At 42.7% G+C, this 14,025-nt stretch overlaps 1 protein-coding gene across 48 annotated transcripts in view; it reads left to right on the top strand.

Moving 5' to 3' along the window:
• Window positions 1-14,025, top strand: part of PRRC2C (proline rich coiled-coil 2C) — a 123,021-nt gene that overhangs the window by 23,615 nt on the left and 85,381 nt on the right. For 31 of the 48 annotated variants that reach the window (XR_006273885.1, XR_006273887.1, XR_006273886.1 and 28 more), the window contains exons 4-11: window positions 103-212; window positions 3,672-3,809; window positions 7,849-8,105; window positions 8,811-8,890; window positions 10,609-10,739; window positions 10,825-10,915; window positions 11,239-11,386; window positions 13,224-13,304. Coding sequence is in view for 45 of the 48 variants with exons in the window: in XM_043491204.1 (XP_043347139.1) it covers window positions 103-212; window positions 3,672-3,809; window positions 7,849-8,105; window positions 8,811-8,890; window positions 10,609-10,739; window positions 10,825-10,915; window positions 11,239-11,386; window positions 13,224-13,304 (1,036 nt within the window). In the remaining 3 variants the exon portion in view is untranslated. The remainder of the gene's footprint in view (window positions 1-102; window positions 213-3,671; window positions 3,810-7,848; window positions 8,106-8,810; window positions 8,891-10,608; window positions 10,740-10,824; window positions 10,916-11,238; window positions 11,387-13,223; window positions 13,305-14,025) is intronic. The other 17 variants (XM_038412175.2, XM_038412176.2, XM_043491192.1 and 14 more) reach the window with 3 other exon arrangements.

Below are 14,025 nucleotides of genomic sequence, written 5' to 3'. Positions count from 1 at the left end.
TGAGCAGAATAAGTTAATGCTTCTGAAAAAATTTCTCATTCTGTCCTGAGAACAAATCTCTCCTCCATCCGTGAAGAATGAGTGCGTTTCTTTTAATTTCAGACAACCAGAAGTGCCACAGACACAGCCAAAACCTGTGGTTCCCGCTCCTCCAGAAGTAGCCCCTGTTGCCAAATCCTGGGCCAGTACCAAGCAAGGTGGGCAAGGCGATGGTAAGTGGAATTTAAAGTGGAGGAAACCTAGGCTGGCCCAGTGGTTTAGTAGTTGTGCTTGGCACTGCTATGTGGGAGATTTGGGCTCAATATTCTTTTGATCCTGTCTCTTGTTCCCTGGGACAGTAGGGGCTGGGAGTGTTGTGGAGACAACTTCCTTGCCCCTAAGGTGAGGGAGTGCCTTGTCACTCAAGTGAATCCCTGAAGCCAACTTAGCAGTGGTGTTGTTCAGCTGCACAGGGAATTGTACAGCCTTCCTTTGCTGGGGTTCCAGGGGAAGACGATGGCTGGGGTGCAAGTCGTTGAATATGGCAGGGTTAAGAGGCGAAGGAAAATAAAGAAATCCTCAGCCTGTGGCAGGGATGTGTGTAGCTCTTCTCTGGCATGGGAGGAGGAACAGTAAACACCCAATGGTCAAGCTAAGCATGCATATGTTTAGCATAAACCAAAAATCTGGAACCATGAAGTTTAGCAATTGCAGTTCAAACAGCATGTCTGCTACAAGATGGGTTTTTTCCCACTTGTCGCTGTATAGTTCTTGCAGTATTTTAAAGCCAATGAGTATTGACTCAAGTAGTTTTCCTGGTTTTTACCAGTTCTACTGGTTCTTCCTAGTTTCTACCATTTCTTACATTATGAAAGAAATGGTAGATTGTGTCTATGAATGTGAACCTTAAGTTATTCAGCATTTTCATTACTATTCTAGGATAAAAGTTTGACCTTTTACTGTCAGTAATTGACCAGAGAAATAACACACTTTTATTAGACGAAGTGCACACAATGAAGCAGGAAGCAGTTTTGTTTACAACACAGAAAATAAGTCATGATCCCTTTTATTGGCTTAATTTTGAGAGATCTGCTTGTAAACCTCTTCTGACCAAATAACAGACTCGGTCACAGCATTGTGCTGATCTAACTTTGTCCAAACCATCCTCGTAGTGTGAACTTACTCTGAAAGATCAATGGAAATAACTTCTGAGCCTCTGTTGTTGTAGGCATAGACCTAGTTTTTGCATACGTTAATGTATTCTTGTTCATAAGGTCTTTGGATGCTGTATTGTGGGGCAAATATTAGGATCAAGTTGGCAATTCTAGATTGTGTTGGCATCCCACTTCCCTTCCTAAAGTTTAATATGGCATCCATCCTTGAATATTGGAAATCTCCCATTCTAAAACTAGATCTGATAGTTTGTCTTGTGTGAGTGTCCTGTGAATGGGATAAGATCTGACTCATACTGGGGTACAAATCACCCTTCTACAGTAAAACCTTCTTCTCTGAGGTGCCACAGAAATTAGACTCTGCTTGGTGACTTCGAGATGCATACAGATGTCTGTTTGAATTTAGTTAATGATTTTATGGCTGCTTTGAGAACTAAACCAGATGGTTGTCTCATCTCATGCAAATAGCCACGATATGGTGTTTGGACAGGAAGTTGAGATTTTGGAGAATAGGAAAATTATAGTTTTTGTCTTGGACTGATTCCAGTATCCTTCAGTTTGAGATTCCAGATGCACCTGCCAGACAAGTTATGAACTTATTTCTGGCCTGCTCTTGGTTGATGGAACTTGTGCATTTCTGGCTGTCTCTTGGGGAGAATAAAATTCAGCTGACTGATCCTTCATGATATAATAGGATTTTTTTCTCGTCTGTTGATAAGTGTTCCTTAAATTCCCTCTCCCCAGCTCCATTCTTGTCTCTCGCTATGTTTGTGTGTGTAATGCGAAAAATTAAGTAAGAAGGAAAGACTTCTAGAGCTCAGAAGTTTTTGCAATGCCTGACCAGTTGTAGGATATCTTTAGATCTTGTTGTGTAGGAGATAAAGAAAAATGTAGTTGTCTCAACACCATCTTTAAAGTCTCTAACAGCTGAACTGTTCACTAGCTGACAGTGGTTATTTCAGGTTGACTCCACTTGCTTAGATTGTCAAGTTTATCACTAAGGAAACTGTTAGTTTGCAGACAGAATCACTTGATTCAGACTTTATGGTCACACATCAGGCCGTATTTTGAAGATGCATAAATGCGTGTGGTCCTGTCACCCCCCCACCCCCAAATCCTGCTTACTGTAGAACATCCTGGAAAAGTTGCTTTTGCCTCATAGGAACAGCTGTATGGAGTGATTTCTACTGCCTGCCACTTGCTGTTGGCAGTAGAAAGTGTCTTCTCAGTAATAGCAGGGTTTCCAGATACCCCATTCTGGTCCCCCCATGATAAAACTTGAAAAAAAAAATTATATTCATCTTGGCAAAGTGAGGATTGGTTATACCAGAGCTTTCAAGATCCTCAAATGGTTAGTCATGGGAGAAAATGTTGGGTGTTTTCCCTCTTTTCTTCTTTGTATAAAGAAGGCATGAAAGATTCTTTTCAGAACTTTGGTTTGTGCTTGATTCTTACCTTACAATATCAAGAATATAGTCTTCCCTTCAGAACAAAAAAGGGTTCCTTGGAGGACTAGAGAATGATTGCAAGCTTTCTTTACCTTCAGCTGAAGGGTTGGGGATTTGGAAACATTCAAAGATCTGTCCTTCTAACTAGTTATAGAATAGTCTGAGTTGGCAGTTTTGACAAAAAGAAAAAAGGTTTTAAACAGTTTGATTGAGAAAGGAAGTGACTTTTAGTCAAACTTCATTTCCTTGGCATTTGGAATGTTATAGTACTACTAGATCTGCAGTTCATATCTTATAAATAACCAAGAAAGATTATCTTAATTTCAAATTTTAAATTTGTGTTTAGTAAAAACTATGTACGGCTTCTTTACATATCATAAAGCAAACAATGGCACAAACACTTTTATCCCTCTTCGCAGTTAATTTTAAGCTAGCCTCCATGCTCAATTTTATTGAACTATTTTCTTGAGGAAGCTAGTTAGAAAGAACCTAACATCCTAAAAATTGCCCTTCTGAAGGTTTAATGTTACCTTACTAATTTTTGGTAAAGTTCTTCCAAGAGGATCTTAAGCTTAAATTTTATTGTGATCACTGTTAATAACTCAACCACAGATTTTCTTGAACATGCTTCTGTATGCTACCTTAAATTAAGCCCAGAGTTGTGTTTGCATACTCCAGAAGTAGCTAATTCAAGAAGCTGGCATTCATGATGTTGAGAAATTGCTTATCCAGCTGTCCCCATGTGACATACCAGTTCACATTTTAGGTAGTTCAAATGATCCATTATTGCTATTCTAGCACATTTTGTGTCTCTTATCTTGATCCATCTAACATTTATATCCAACAAGAAAGTAAATTGGCTCAGTGGATTTAAGTATTCCTGTTGTTCACAAGTGAATATGGAATTTCACAAAGGATTATTTTACACTTGGATGAAATACACAGCTTGTTTTATTTGAAAAATAGTATAGCTTTTTAAAGTAAACTTTATGGTTGGCAAGCTACAGGATCCTGTTTTTTAAACTATATTCATTATTGAAACATGTAACACTGTTTTGTTGTAATTGTCTAGGTCCAAGTGTCCCAGTAAACAGTTATTTCCAGCAAGAGTTTCCCAGTCTGCAGGCAGCTGGGGATCAGGAAAAGTCAGGGAAAGAGAAAGATGCACCTGAAGAGCCCTATGGACCTGGACCCAGTTTACGGCCACAAAGTAGGTATACCTTAAAAGTCTTGTGAAGATGCATGCTGAATTTTCATTTGTGTAGCGAGACTCACCAGTACGGCGCCTCCTGCTGGTCGTGCTGGGAATTAGCTCTCTTGGACCACCAGGGCACCTTTTACAAGGAGTGTCTCACTCACCGTTACTTCCACTTCCTCCACCGTGTCCACCATCTGGACCCACGTCACTCCTGGACCACAATGTCCTCTTTGGGACCCAGTCCATTATCTCTCTCCTTTCTGGGGACAGGCAGTCCTCAGTCCTTCTACTTGCCTCAGTAGCCAACTGCAGTCTCTAGTCTAGCCCCTGGCTTTAGGGGCAAACTGCAGTCTGGATTTAGGCCACTCTCCTCATTGGCAAGTACAGGTAAAGGGGAGGCGGGGACCCAGGCCTGTCTGCTACTCTAGATCCTGGCCCAGGGACCCTATAGCTGTTAACCACTTACTGCTGCCTCCTTGTATTCCCGCTGCCTACTTTCCTGGGCCACTTCCCCCATAGCCCTAGCATCTTCCCTGCCCTTGCTTCAGAGCCTCAGTCTGGCCGTGGTCAGCCAAGAGCTCCCCTATTGCTCCGCTACCCTGCCCAACACTGCAGTATCTCCAGTGCTCCTCAGCAGACAGTTCTTCCGCTTTGATCTCCAGGAAAAGACTGCCATTGCTCAGCTGAACAGCCTTTTATATATGGTTTCAGAGTAGCAGCCGTGTTAGTCTGTATCCACAAAAAGAAAAGGAGGACTTGTGACACTTTAGAGACTAACAAATTTATTTGAGCATAAGCTTTCGTGAGCTACAGCTCACTTCATCGGATGCATTCAGAGGAAAATACAGTGGGGAGATCTATACACACAGAGAACATGAAACAATGCGTGTTACCATACACACTATAAGGAGAGTGATCAGGTAAGGTGAGCTATTACCAGCAGGAGAGCTGGGGGGGGGGGAATCACTTTTGTAGTGATCAAGATGGGCCATTTCCAGCAGTTGACAAGAATGTCTGAGGAACAGCAGGGGAGGGGGAGTAAACATGGGGAAATAGTTTTACTTTGTGTAATGACCCAGCCACTCCCAGTCCCTTCCCCCCCCCCCGCTCTCCTGCTGCTAATAGCTCACCTTACCTGATCACTCTCCTTAGTGTGTATGATAAAACCCATTGTTTCATGTTCTCTGTGTATATAAATCTCCCCACTGTATTTTCCACTGAATGTATCCAATGAAGTGAGTTGTAGCTCACAAAAACTTATACTCAAATAAATGTTAGTCTCTAAGGTGCCACAAGTCGTCGTTTTCTTTTTTTGCTTTTATATATGGGCTGCTCCAGCAAGCCTTCTCTTGATTGGCTCTTTCAGTGAGCCCTTTCCTGATTGGCGGGGTTCTGCGCAGCCTCTCCAAGGCTGCCTTTGCCCTGGTGTGGGGCAGCAGCCCCACCACAATTTGGTATAGGGTTTTACTAGGGATTTCTGGCGTGCCCTATGAAATAGATGGAATGTTGTCATTCAGAAATTCAAACACTCAACAGAAAATTGACACGTGTGAATTGGCCTAAATTCTACATTATATACACTTGCAGATTTGTCTAAGCATGTTCTTCCAGATTGCATTTTCATACCTGTCTGCCTCAGTATATTGTCAGCTTTTTTTTTTTTACTCATTTTACTTTTATTTTAATCTACAACCTTGTGTTTGTCTTATTTCAGTATCTGTGTTTACCATTTACTGAGAGGTTACTCTGGGGAATTTTTCACTTTCACTTCTGTTCCAGCACAATGTCTACATATAGAAATAAGATAAATTAATATTTCCCTTATTCCTAGGCTATGGTTCCCTTCACAGGTTCCCAAACTGTGGTCAGTTGTCCGCTTATGGTCCAAAGAGTACTTGCTAGTCACATTCAAATGGTGCTGGCACCTTCTTATTTCTAGTTGCTAAATGTCCTGACAAAGAAAAATACTTTGCTAATTTTATTCACCATGTGAGCAGTTATGGGGTTGCCAAAGGGTGGTTGGTTACATAATTACAAATGGGAGGAAGTACAGTCTGCAGAACTGGGAATGGGAGGAGAGTTGGTCTGCAAGATAGTCTCTGTCAAGATATGGTCCATACTTCGAAAGTTTGAGATAGTCTGACTAAGACTTTAACAAGCTGGACCTCTCTCAGCTGCAGAGGGCTAGATGTGGCCAGAACAAATGAAGGCCACACAGCACCTACAGCAGGTTGCTTTTACACACTACTTCTGAGATGAGTGAACTCTGGGAGTTGGGAACCACACTTCTGATTTCAGCAATACTGTTCATTTCAGGAAAACAAAGTGACTTTTTTTTTCTTCACCTAAAATTCATCATCCTTGTTCCAATCAAATGATCATGTGAAGTATTTTCTGTATTGTAGCTGCCACCGGTGCAGATGACAGTGCCTTGTCTACACTACAGTCTTAAGCTGACCTGTGTTAGGTGGACTTAGAGCCACCACAGTAATTACTGCAGTGGCTGATGTCCGTTCTACCCTCCTGTCAGTGGTGCACATCTTCACCAGAGTGCTTCCACTGACTGAAAGGTGGTGAGGAGGCGGGGGGTTGGTTTGAGAGCCAGGGCCAGTTCCCTCTCCCACCCAGGCTCCCCACCTCTGGTGGGGAGATCCATGCCTGGAGTCTGGTCAACAGCCATGCTCCCAATAGGGAGCCTCTGTGCATCTGGACTGCAAGCGGGGAGCCAGAAGCCTCAATGCAGCCGAACTCCCAGTGGGGAGTCAGGAACCCCAGGGGCAGTAGGGCCCCTAATGGGGAGCCTGGGTGGCAGCCCAAGCCAGGAGCCTGAGTGGCAGGCCAGTTTGAAGCAGAGACCCCTCAGCAGCCTGGCTGGGGAGCTAGGCTTTTTTGTCAATTTCATAGCTTCAGTATAGCCATGAAATTGACAAGACAGCCCACAGCTGGTGTAAGGAATGCAGTGTCTACACAGACAATGCATCATCCTAACTACACCAACATAAGCCCTATGCCTCTCATGGAGGTGGAGCTATTATGTTGATGTAGTAGGGTACTTAGATCGGCGGGACAAGGCTGTAATATGTACACTAACCTAATTAGGTTGACATAAGGCAGATTAGGTCAATGTAAATGTAGTGTAAACCAGGCCTGAGGCAGGTAGTAGCCCTTCCAGAAGAAGGGATTTTGACATCCAAGGCTCCTTTAAACCTTTCTCCCCCTTCCCTTAGCATTCACTTCTCCATTTTTTCCTGTCTTCTGTAAATCAGCCACTGGGTACCTCTGACTGAAGCAGTATATTTGATCAGAATCTAAGCTGGTTTGCGGGTGAAGAATAAACCAGCAAGGAGTAGGAGAAAGTAGGAAAATTTGCCTTGCCTGTCTAATGTTTCAGTCTCAATTTCTTCTGCATAGTTGTGGATTTTTTTGCTAGATCTCCATGTTTCTTTAAGCATAGCTAGAGCTTTCCGTCCACCCCTTTGTATCATAGATGGTGGAATCTGTCTGAGAGCTTCTAGATACTTTGATTCTGCCTGGAAAATTGAAGAAACTCTATGTACAGGGTTCTGCATTCCATGGTTTTTGAGCTGTGCCACTCAAAAGTGGATTACTCCATGGCTTTGCATTCTAAGCAGTCCAAACTTCCACTTGACACTCTCTCTCTTCAGGGACCTCTTAGACCTCAAATTGCTACAGCAATCTACTTAACCTACACACTGAGATCTTGGGGAAAATAATTTTATATCAATACTGCACAGATACCCCTCCTAAGTCATCCCATAAGCTGTGGAGCATAGAGCAGGCTAGCCAGTTTAAATTTCATTGTTGGAAGCTCTCAGAGAAGAGAAATCTGGAGATGGGCTGAGGAGGAATGGGAGTCAACAATCCCTTTATCTGCAGTGGCTGCCACCTGCCTGAATGACAGACTACAAAGCATGTTTATCATTTGCACTGGTGTTGCTACATCACAGAAAACAATTGGATAAGAAGTGTCATTTACTTTGTTACAAATCAGAAGCTTATTTAAAGCTAGGCTTGTCTTTCTCCCCTACTGGTTCCTTCCATGCAGATGTTGCTAGTTGGAGAGAAGGTGGAGTTAAGAATCTCAACACCCCAAATTCTCCAACTGATCAAGAAGTTAAGCCTCTTGGCCAAGAAGATGGTAGTGCAACAGGACCAGTAGAACAAAATGATGTCCCCAAGGCAGCAGAGAAAAGGGATATGCGGGTAGCACAGCCACCTCAGCCCAAGCTGAATGGTCAGCAACAACCTGCTGTCTCTTCCCAGTACAAAGCAATGATGCCACCCTATGTAAGTAACTGCTGAATCTTGTATAAGTATCTGTGTGAGCAGTTGAATCAATAGGATACTAGCATTAGATAGTTAAGCTGAAACATCTTACTCCTTCTCTGGGGCACTTATTGGCTTGGTTTCTAAACAGTGCAAAAATCAAGGAAAAAAGTTAACTCTTCTTGTTCTTCTTTGTACAGAGGTGTTTGGGATTGTGTGGATTTTTCTTCTTCTTCTCTTCCCATTAAGGTGGTTTATCGGTGCTGTTCCTAGGGGAAAGCTTGCACACTGCCTTTTCCAAGAGCAAGTTCTGTTGCCATATTAAAGCTATCCCCAGCCTTATTGCAGGAAATTACTTGGTTTGTAATTCAGTCTCATACTGCCTGATCTTCCTATTAGACCACATCTTTCCTGTGGAAAGAGAATCTGGTGTGCAGCCTCAGCTGATACACATTAATGCTTGTCAGTGGATATGGAGCCCTGTCATGACTCCATCTGTCTTCAGTTTCAACATGTCATGCAGGGCAACTACCTACCTTTAAGTGAGGGAATTGTAATTTCTGAGCTCAACCCACTATTTAAGGTGAACAGTCTCCTTGGATTGTAAGACAGAATCTCTCTGCCTTTCATAAGGGTTGCTGTAGTAGTGGCATTGGCAGTTCTAATGAAGCTATATTTTTCCTATATCTAAAAGCCAGTTTGGTAATTTTTGGCTTCCTTTCCTAGATGTTTAATCAATATCCTAGAATGGCATATCCTGCAATGCAGGGTCCCACCAGGTTCCCTACTTCATCTGAGGCTAGCAGGTAATAACTTTCATAAATACTAGAATTGCATGAGTAGTGACCAAATATATGTCACTATGTAAAACCATGGTGTGCTCACAGCTTGAATACTGTGTCCAGTTCTGGTCATTTCATGTGAAAAAGGATAATAATGGATCTGGAAAAGATTCAGAGAGGAGCATTGAAGATGATCAGGTCTTTAGAATGGCTTCTATATGAGGAGAAACTAAAAAGATTAGGATTGTTTGGCTAAAAAGAGACACAATGTGGTGGGAGATATGAGAGAGATCTATAAAATCATGAATGGTGTGGAAAAAGTGAACAGAGAAGTATCATTTTCCCTTTCCCACAATATATCTTAGTCAAGATGGTCAGGGATGCAACCCTAAAGCTCTGATTGCCAGAAGCGAGGAGGGGGAAGATGGGATGAATCCTTCCAACTGACCTATTCCGTATACTCCCCCTGAATCTCTGGTACTGGCTATTGTTAGACACCATATACTGGGCTAGATGGACCATTGATCTGACACAGTAGGGCAGCTCTTTGTTTTGTGTGATAAAAGCAGGGCTACACATACAATCTAGCACAGGTGGGCAAACTACGGCCCTGCAGGCCATATCCGGCCCACCAGCCATTTTCATCTGGCCCTCGAGCTCCTGCTGGGGAGTGGAGTCTGGGGCTTGCCCAGCTCCAGCCGGAGAGCAGGATTGGGGGCCACTCCATGCAGCTCCTGGAAGCAGCGGCATGGCCTTTTCCGGCTCCTATGCATAAGGGCAGCCAGGGGGCTCTGCTCTGCTCACTGTCCCCGCCCCAAGTGCCACACCTGGAGCTCCCATTGGCTGGGAACCAATGGGAGCTGCAGGGGCGGTCCGTGTGGATGGGGCAGTGTGCAGAACTACCTGACCGCGCCTCCCCATAAGAGCTGGAGAAGAGACATGCCGCTGCTTCCGGGAGCTGCTTGAGCTAAGTGCCGCCTGGAGCCTGCATCCCTGAACCTCCTGCCACACCCCAACCCCCTGCCCCATCCCTGATCCCCCTCTCACACTCTGAACCCCTTGGTTCCAGCCCAGAGAACCCTCCTACACCCTGAACTCTTCATTTCCAGCCCCATCCCGGAACTTGCACCCCCAAACAGAGCCTTCACCCCCCCTTGCACCTCAACCCCAATTTTGTGAGCATTCATGGCCCGCCATATTTCTATTCCCAGATGTTTGCCCACCCCGATCTAGCATATATAAATTATGTAATATATAAAAACTATCAATATAAACTACATTCTCCCCTTCTAAGAGATTAAAAAATTGCTGAGTGACCGTTTCAATCCAGAGAGCCCTTTTTCAGTATTTATAAACACCAAAACAGTATTTACTGACCATGTAATGGTAAAGAAGGGAGACTGGGACCCTTTTGCTCTTTTTCCCCATTATAAAACTACTTGATTCAGAAATATTCCTCCTTCCCTTTCCTTTAGACATTCACAAATAATAAAACGGATAGTTTAATTGGTAATACATAAATTAATACAGAATGTGCTAAATATGGCTAAGTAGTATAAACTGTGCCTCTGCTAATAAGGGGAAAGCAGTAATATATACTTAAAATAGCCTATTGCTTTAGTCTTCAACTACAAATTAATCTTTTTATATCGTGATTTTTAAAGATCTTAGTTGCTATCTTGGGAATAGCAGATATTGCTTTAAAAACTGATTTTTTTGTTTGCGTACTTCCTTTGTTCTAGAGGCCCACGGGGAAGAGGGCCCTCTTGGTGCTCAGAACCTGTTGAGCGTCCGTCCATCCTTAGTGCTAGTGAACTCAAGGAACTTGATAAATTTGATAATCTGGATGCTGAGGCTGATGAAGGCTGGGCTGGTGAGAACACTGAATCTATGAAGACTTGCTCTTCGCACGCTGAACACTTTTTTTATATTAATCTGAATTTTTGCTCATATGATAGGTGCTCAGAGTGAGGTAGATTACACCGAGCAGTTGAACTTCAGCGATGATGATGAGCAAGGAAGTAATCAGAAAGATAAAAGGGAAAGCAGGTAATTTAATGTTGCAAGCCTTGTGAGCTGCCGCACGTGTAGGTCATGCTCTAGTGTAGGTGAAAAAGTCTTTGGGAAGGTTCAGTGGACCGTCATTTCTCAAATGATGAATTGATTGTTTTGTGTTACATTAATGCCAGGAGACCCCAATCAGTATTGAGGCACCATTGTGTGAGGTGCTATATGTACATGTAGTAAAAGAACAGTCCTTGCCCTGTAGAGCTTGCAGTCTAAAAAGCTATGGCAGAAAGTGGGAGAAAGGAAGTATTACTGAGAGTGTACTCAAAATAGACTCTCAGTTTCATTTCTTTCTTTATATGCAGTGATGAACAAATGCCTTCAAAAGACTCTGAGAACCCTGACAGACAGACAGAAGCAGAAGAACGGTCTAGCAGTAAATCCTCTACCCAGCCTCCTCCACAGTCACCAGGAGCCAGAGGTCCCTATGGCAAAAGCATTCAATTTGACCAGGTTTGTTTTTGTTTTATTCTCTCTTCCCTTTACCTCCGAAGGCATCCCCTGTGCCTTGAGAATCCTTTCTGTGGATTATTCCCTATTCTTCTTCCCTAGACGCTTTGAAAGTCTCAAGTGATTGGTAAAAGCATATGTTTTAATGGCAAAGTTACCACAGGGTGCTATGAAGTCACTTTAACTTACTGTTTGTTTTATCCTTATTGTAACTACTCAGTGGCAGCCACTGTGATATGGCATCTCTCCACCTGAGTAGGTCTGAGAGTAGCAGCCGTGTTAGTCTGTATTCGCAAAAAGAAAAGGAGTACTTGTGGCACCTTAGAGACTAACAAATTTATTTGAGCATAAGCTTTTGTGAGCTACAGCTCACTTCATCGGATGCATTCAGTGGAAAATACAGTGGGGAGATGATTTATATACACAGAAAACATGAAACAATGGGTGTTATCATACATACTGTAAGGAGAGTGATCACTTAAGATGAGCTATTATCGGTGTGGGGGGGAGAAAACCTTTTGTAGTGATAATCAAAGTGGGCCATTTCCAGCAGTAGAGAAGAACCTCTGAGAAACAACATGGGGAAATAGTTTTACTTTGTGTAATTACTATTTCCCCATGTTGTTTCCTCTCCCCCCCCCCCCCCCCCATGTTTCTCAGATGTTCTTGTCAGCTGCTGGAAATGGCCCACCTTGATTATCACTACAAAAGGTTTTCTCCTCTCCCCCCTTCCCCCCCCCCCCCCCCCGCTGGTAATAGCTCATCTTAAGTGATCACTCTCCTTACAATATTTATAACACCCATCGTTCCATGTTCTCTGTGTATATAAATCATCTCCCCACTGTATTTTCCACTGAATGCATCCGATGAAGTGAGCTGTAGCTCATGCAAGCTTATGCTCAAATAAATGTTAGTCTCTAAGGTGCCACAAGTACTCCTTTTCTTTTTGTGAGTAGGTCTGCTTTGTGTACTCCAAAAATTTTCAACTGTAACTAAAACAGCAAGTGCAGTCTCACTCTCACTTCCTTTTTTCCAATACTTCAGGAGCAAGTTTCGTTTTTCCCTGAATAGCAAATTCAAGTTCCTTTAATGCATATCAAAAACTTTTATTTTAGTTCTTCTCACTGCACTCGCTCAAGATTTTTAAACTTTTTCCTTGAGCGTGTTACAGCTTGCTGCTAGATAGGGCCAGTGGGAGAAAAGAACTTTTACTCTGCTTGCTTCTAAATAGAGCCCTCTCAGGCAACCTGTCTTGGGCGCACACACACATACTGTAGAAACTCAACACTTCAGGGTTTCTTTTTTTTAAACTGACCCCATAGCAGAGGGAGATCTGCATGTGCATAATGTAAGTTCTGCCCAGGTCCCAACTGGAGACGTACTCTTTAGTCTTGGTTTTTCAGGGAAGTAAGTTCTGGCTTTGCCTGAGAATTTCACTGAAAAAGTAATTTTTTCCCCTCCTTTCACCAGTTACAGTGAAGACAGGGAAGCCTGAAATGTGCATCAAATGAGCCTGACTTAATCCAAGTTTTACGTAATTTATTTAATTTTAAAAAGGTGTGGGGGGGGGGTGCACTTAAGTGACAATTCCTGGAAGATTTTATCTGAATTATAGAAAACATATGGGATTTTTTTCTTTGTTAAATCCAAATTCTGCTCCTTGGATGAAAACTTCTTTGTTGCCCTTCTATATTTGTATCTAAACTTCTTCACAGAACGCAGTTGGTCCACATTGACATGGTTAAACGCAGTCTGAAACCTGTCTCTATTTAGAGGATCTGCAAAATTGACCATATGTTCCATCAAGCTAGTTACTCCAACACTGTTTTTTGTTCAATAGGAGCGGGGTCTGACACAAACAAAATCATCTATACATGAGAGGGGCGGCTCTGCACTTCATCCAAAATCTATTCCTCAACAGGTATGAAAAGACAGAAGATCTGATTTACATTGGAGAATCTTGATTCCCAGTGTCAAGTGCTTAGTTGTAACAGAGAGAATTTGAGGGGGAGAATTAACAGACTGTATGCTCCACCTGTAAGGAGAAAAGATGATGATATTGGGCATTTTGTATGATGATTAACAAGAATGATGCAGAATTTATTATTTCTATTAGAGTAGCTTCTAGGTGCCAATAATTGAAAATTGTTGCAAGACACTCTACAAAGTAAAGTAATAGGCAGTCCCTGCCCGAAAGATCTTAGTTTAAATAGACAAGCCAAAAGCTCAGGAAAAGGGATATAACACAAAAATATAGTGAACAGAGTGGTGGCTTGCAAAAGTTTTATGTTTCATGACTGTTAGTTTTTACACATGGGTGAGGAGGGATTAATTCAATGAGTGAAGCTTTATGTGGAGACTAGCTCAATGGAATACCAAGGGAAAGGAGAAGAGGCTAAAAATAGGAGTGGAGTGCAGCTGAGGTGACGATATTGAGAGAAAAAAGACATGAAGGGATTAGAGCAAACAGTCAAGAAAGGGAAAAAATGTCCAGTATGTAAACCAGAATGCAGTCTGGCAGCATCAGTGTCTAAGAATCGCTGCTGAGATTGCTTCAGTGTCTGCTCCTGCTGGCTTAAGTTTCTCTGGCTCCTGCCTAGAATTTTTTTCCCCAGTGGTACTTTGTGGATTTTACGTACTTC

Source organism: Dermochelys coriacea, chromosome 8 (genome assembly GCF_009764565.3).
Source record: "Dermochelys coriacea isolate rDerCor1 chromosome 8, rDerCor1.pri.v4, whole genome shotgun sequence".
Classification (NCBI taxonomy): domain Eukaryota; kingdom Metazoa; phylum Chordata; order Testudines; family Dermochelyidae; genus Dermochelys; species Dermochelys coriacea.
This window is presented reverse-complemented; position numbering and strand designations above follow the sequence as displayed.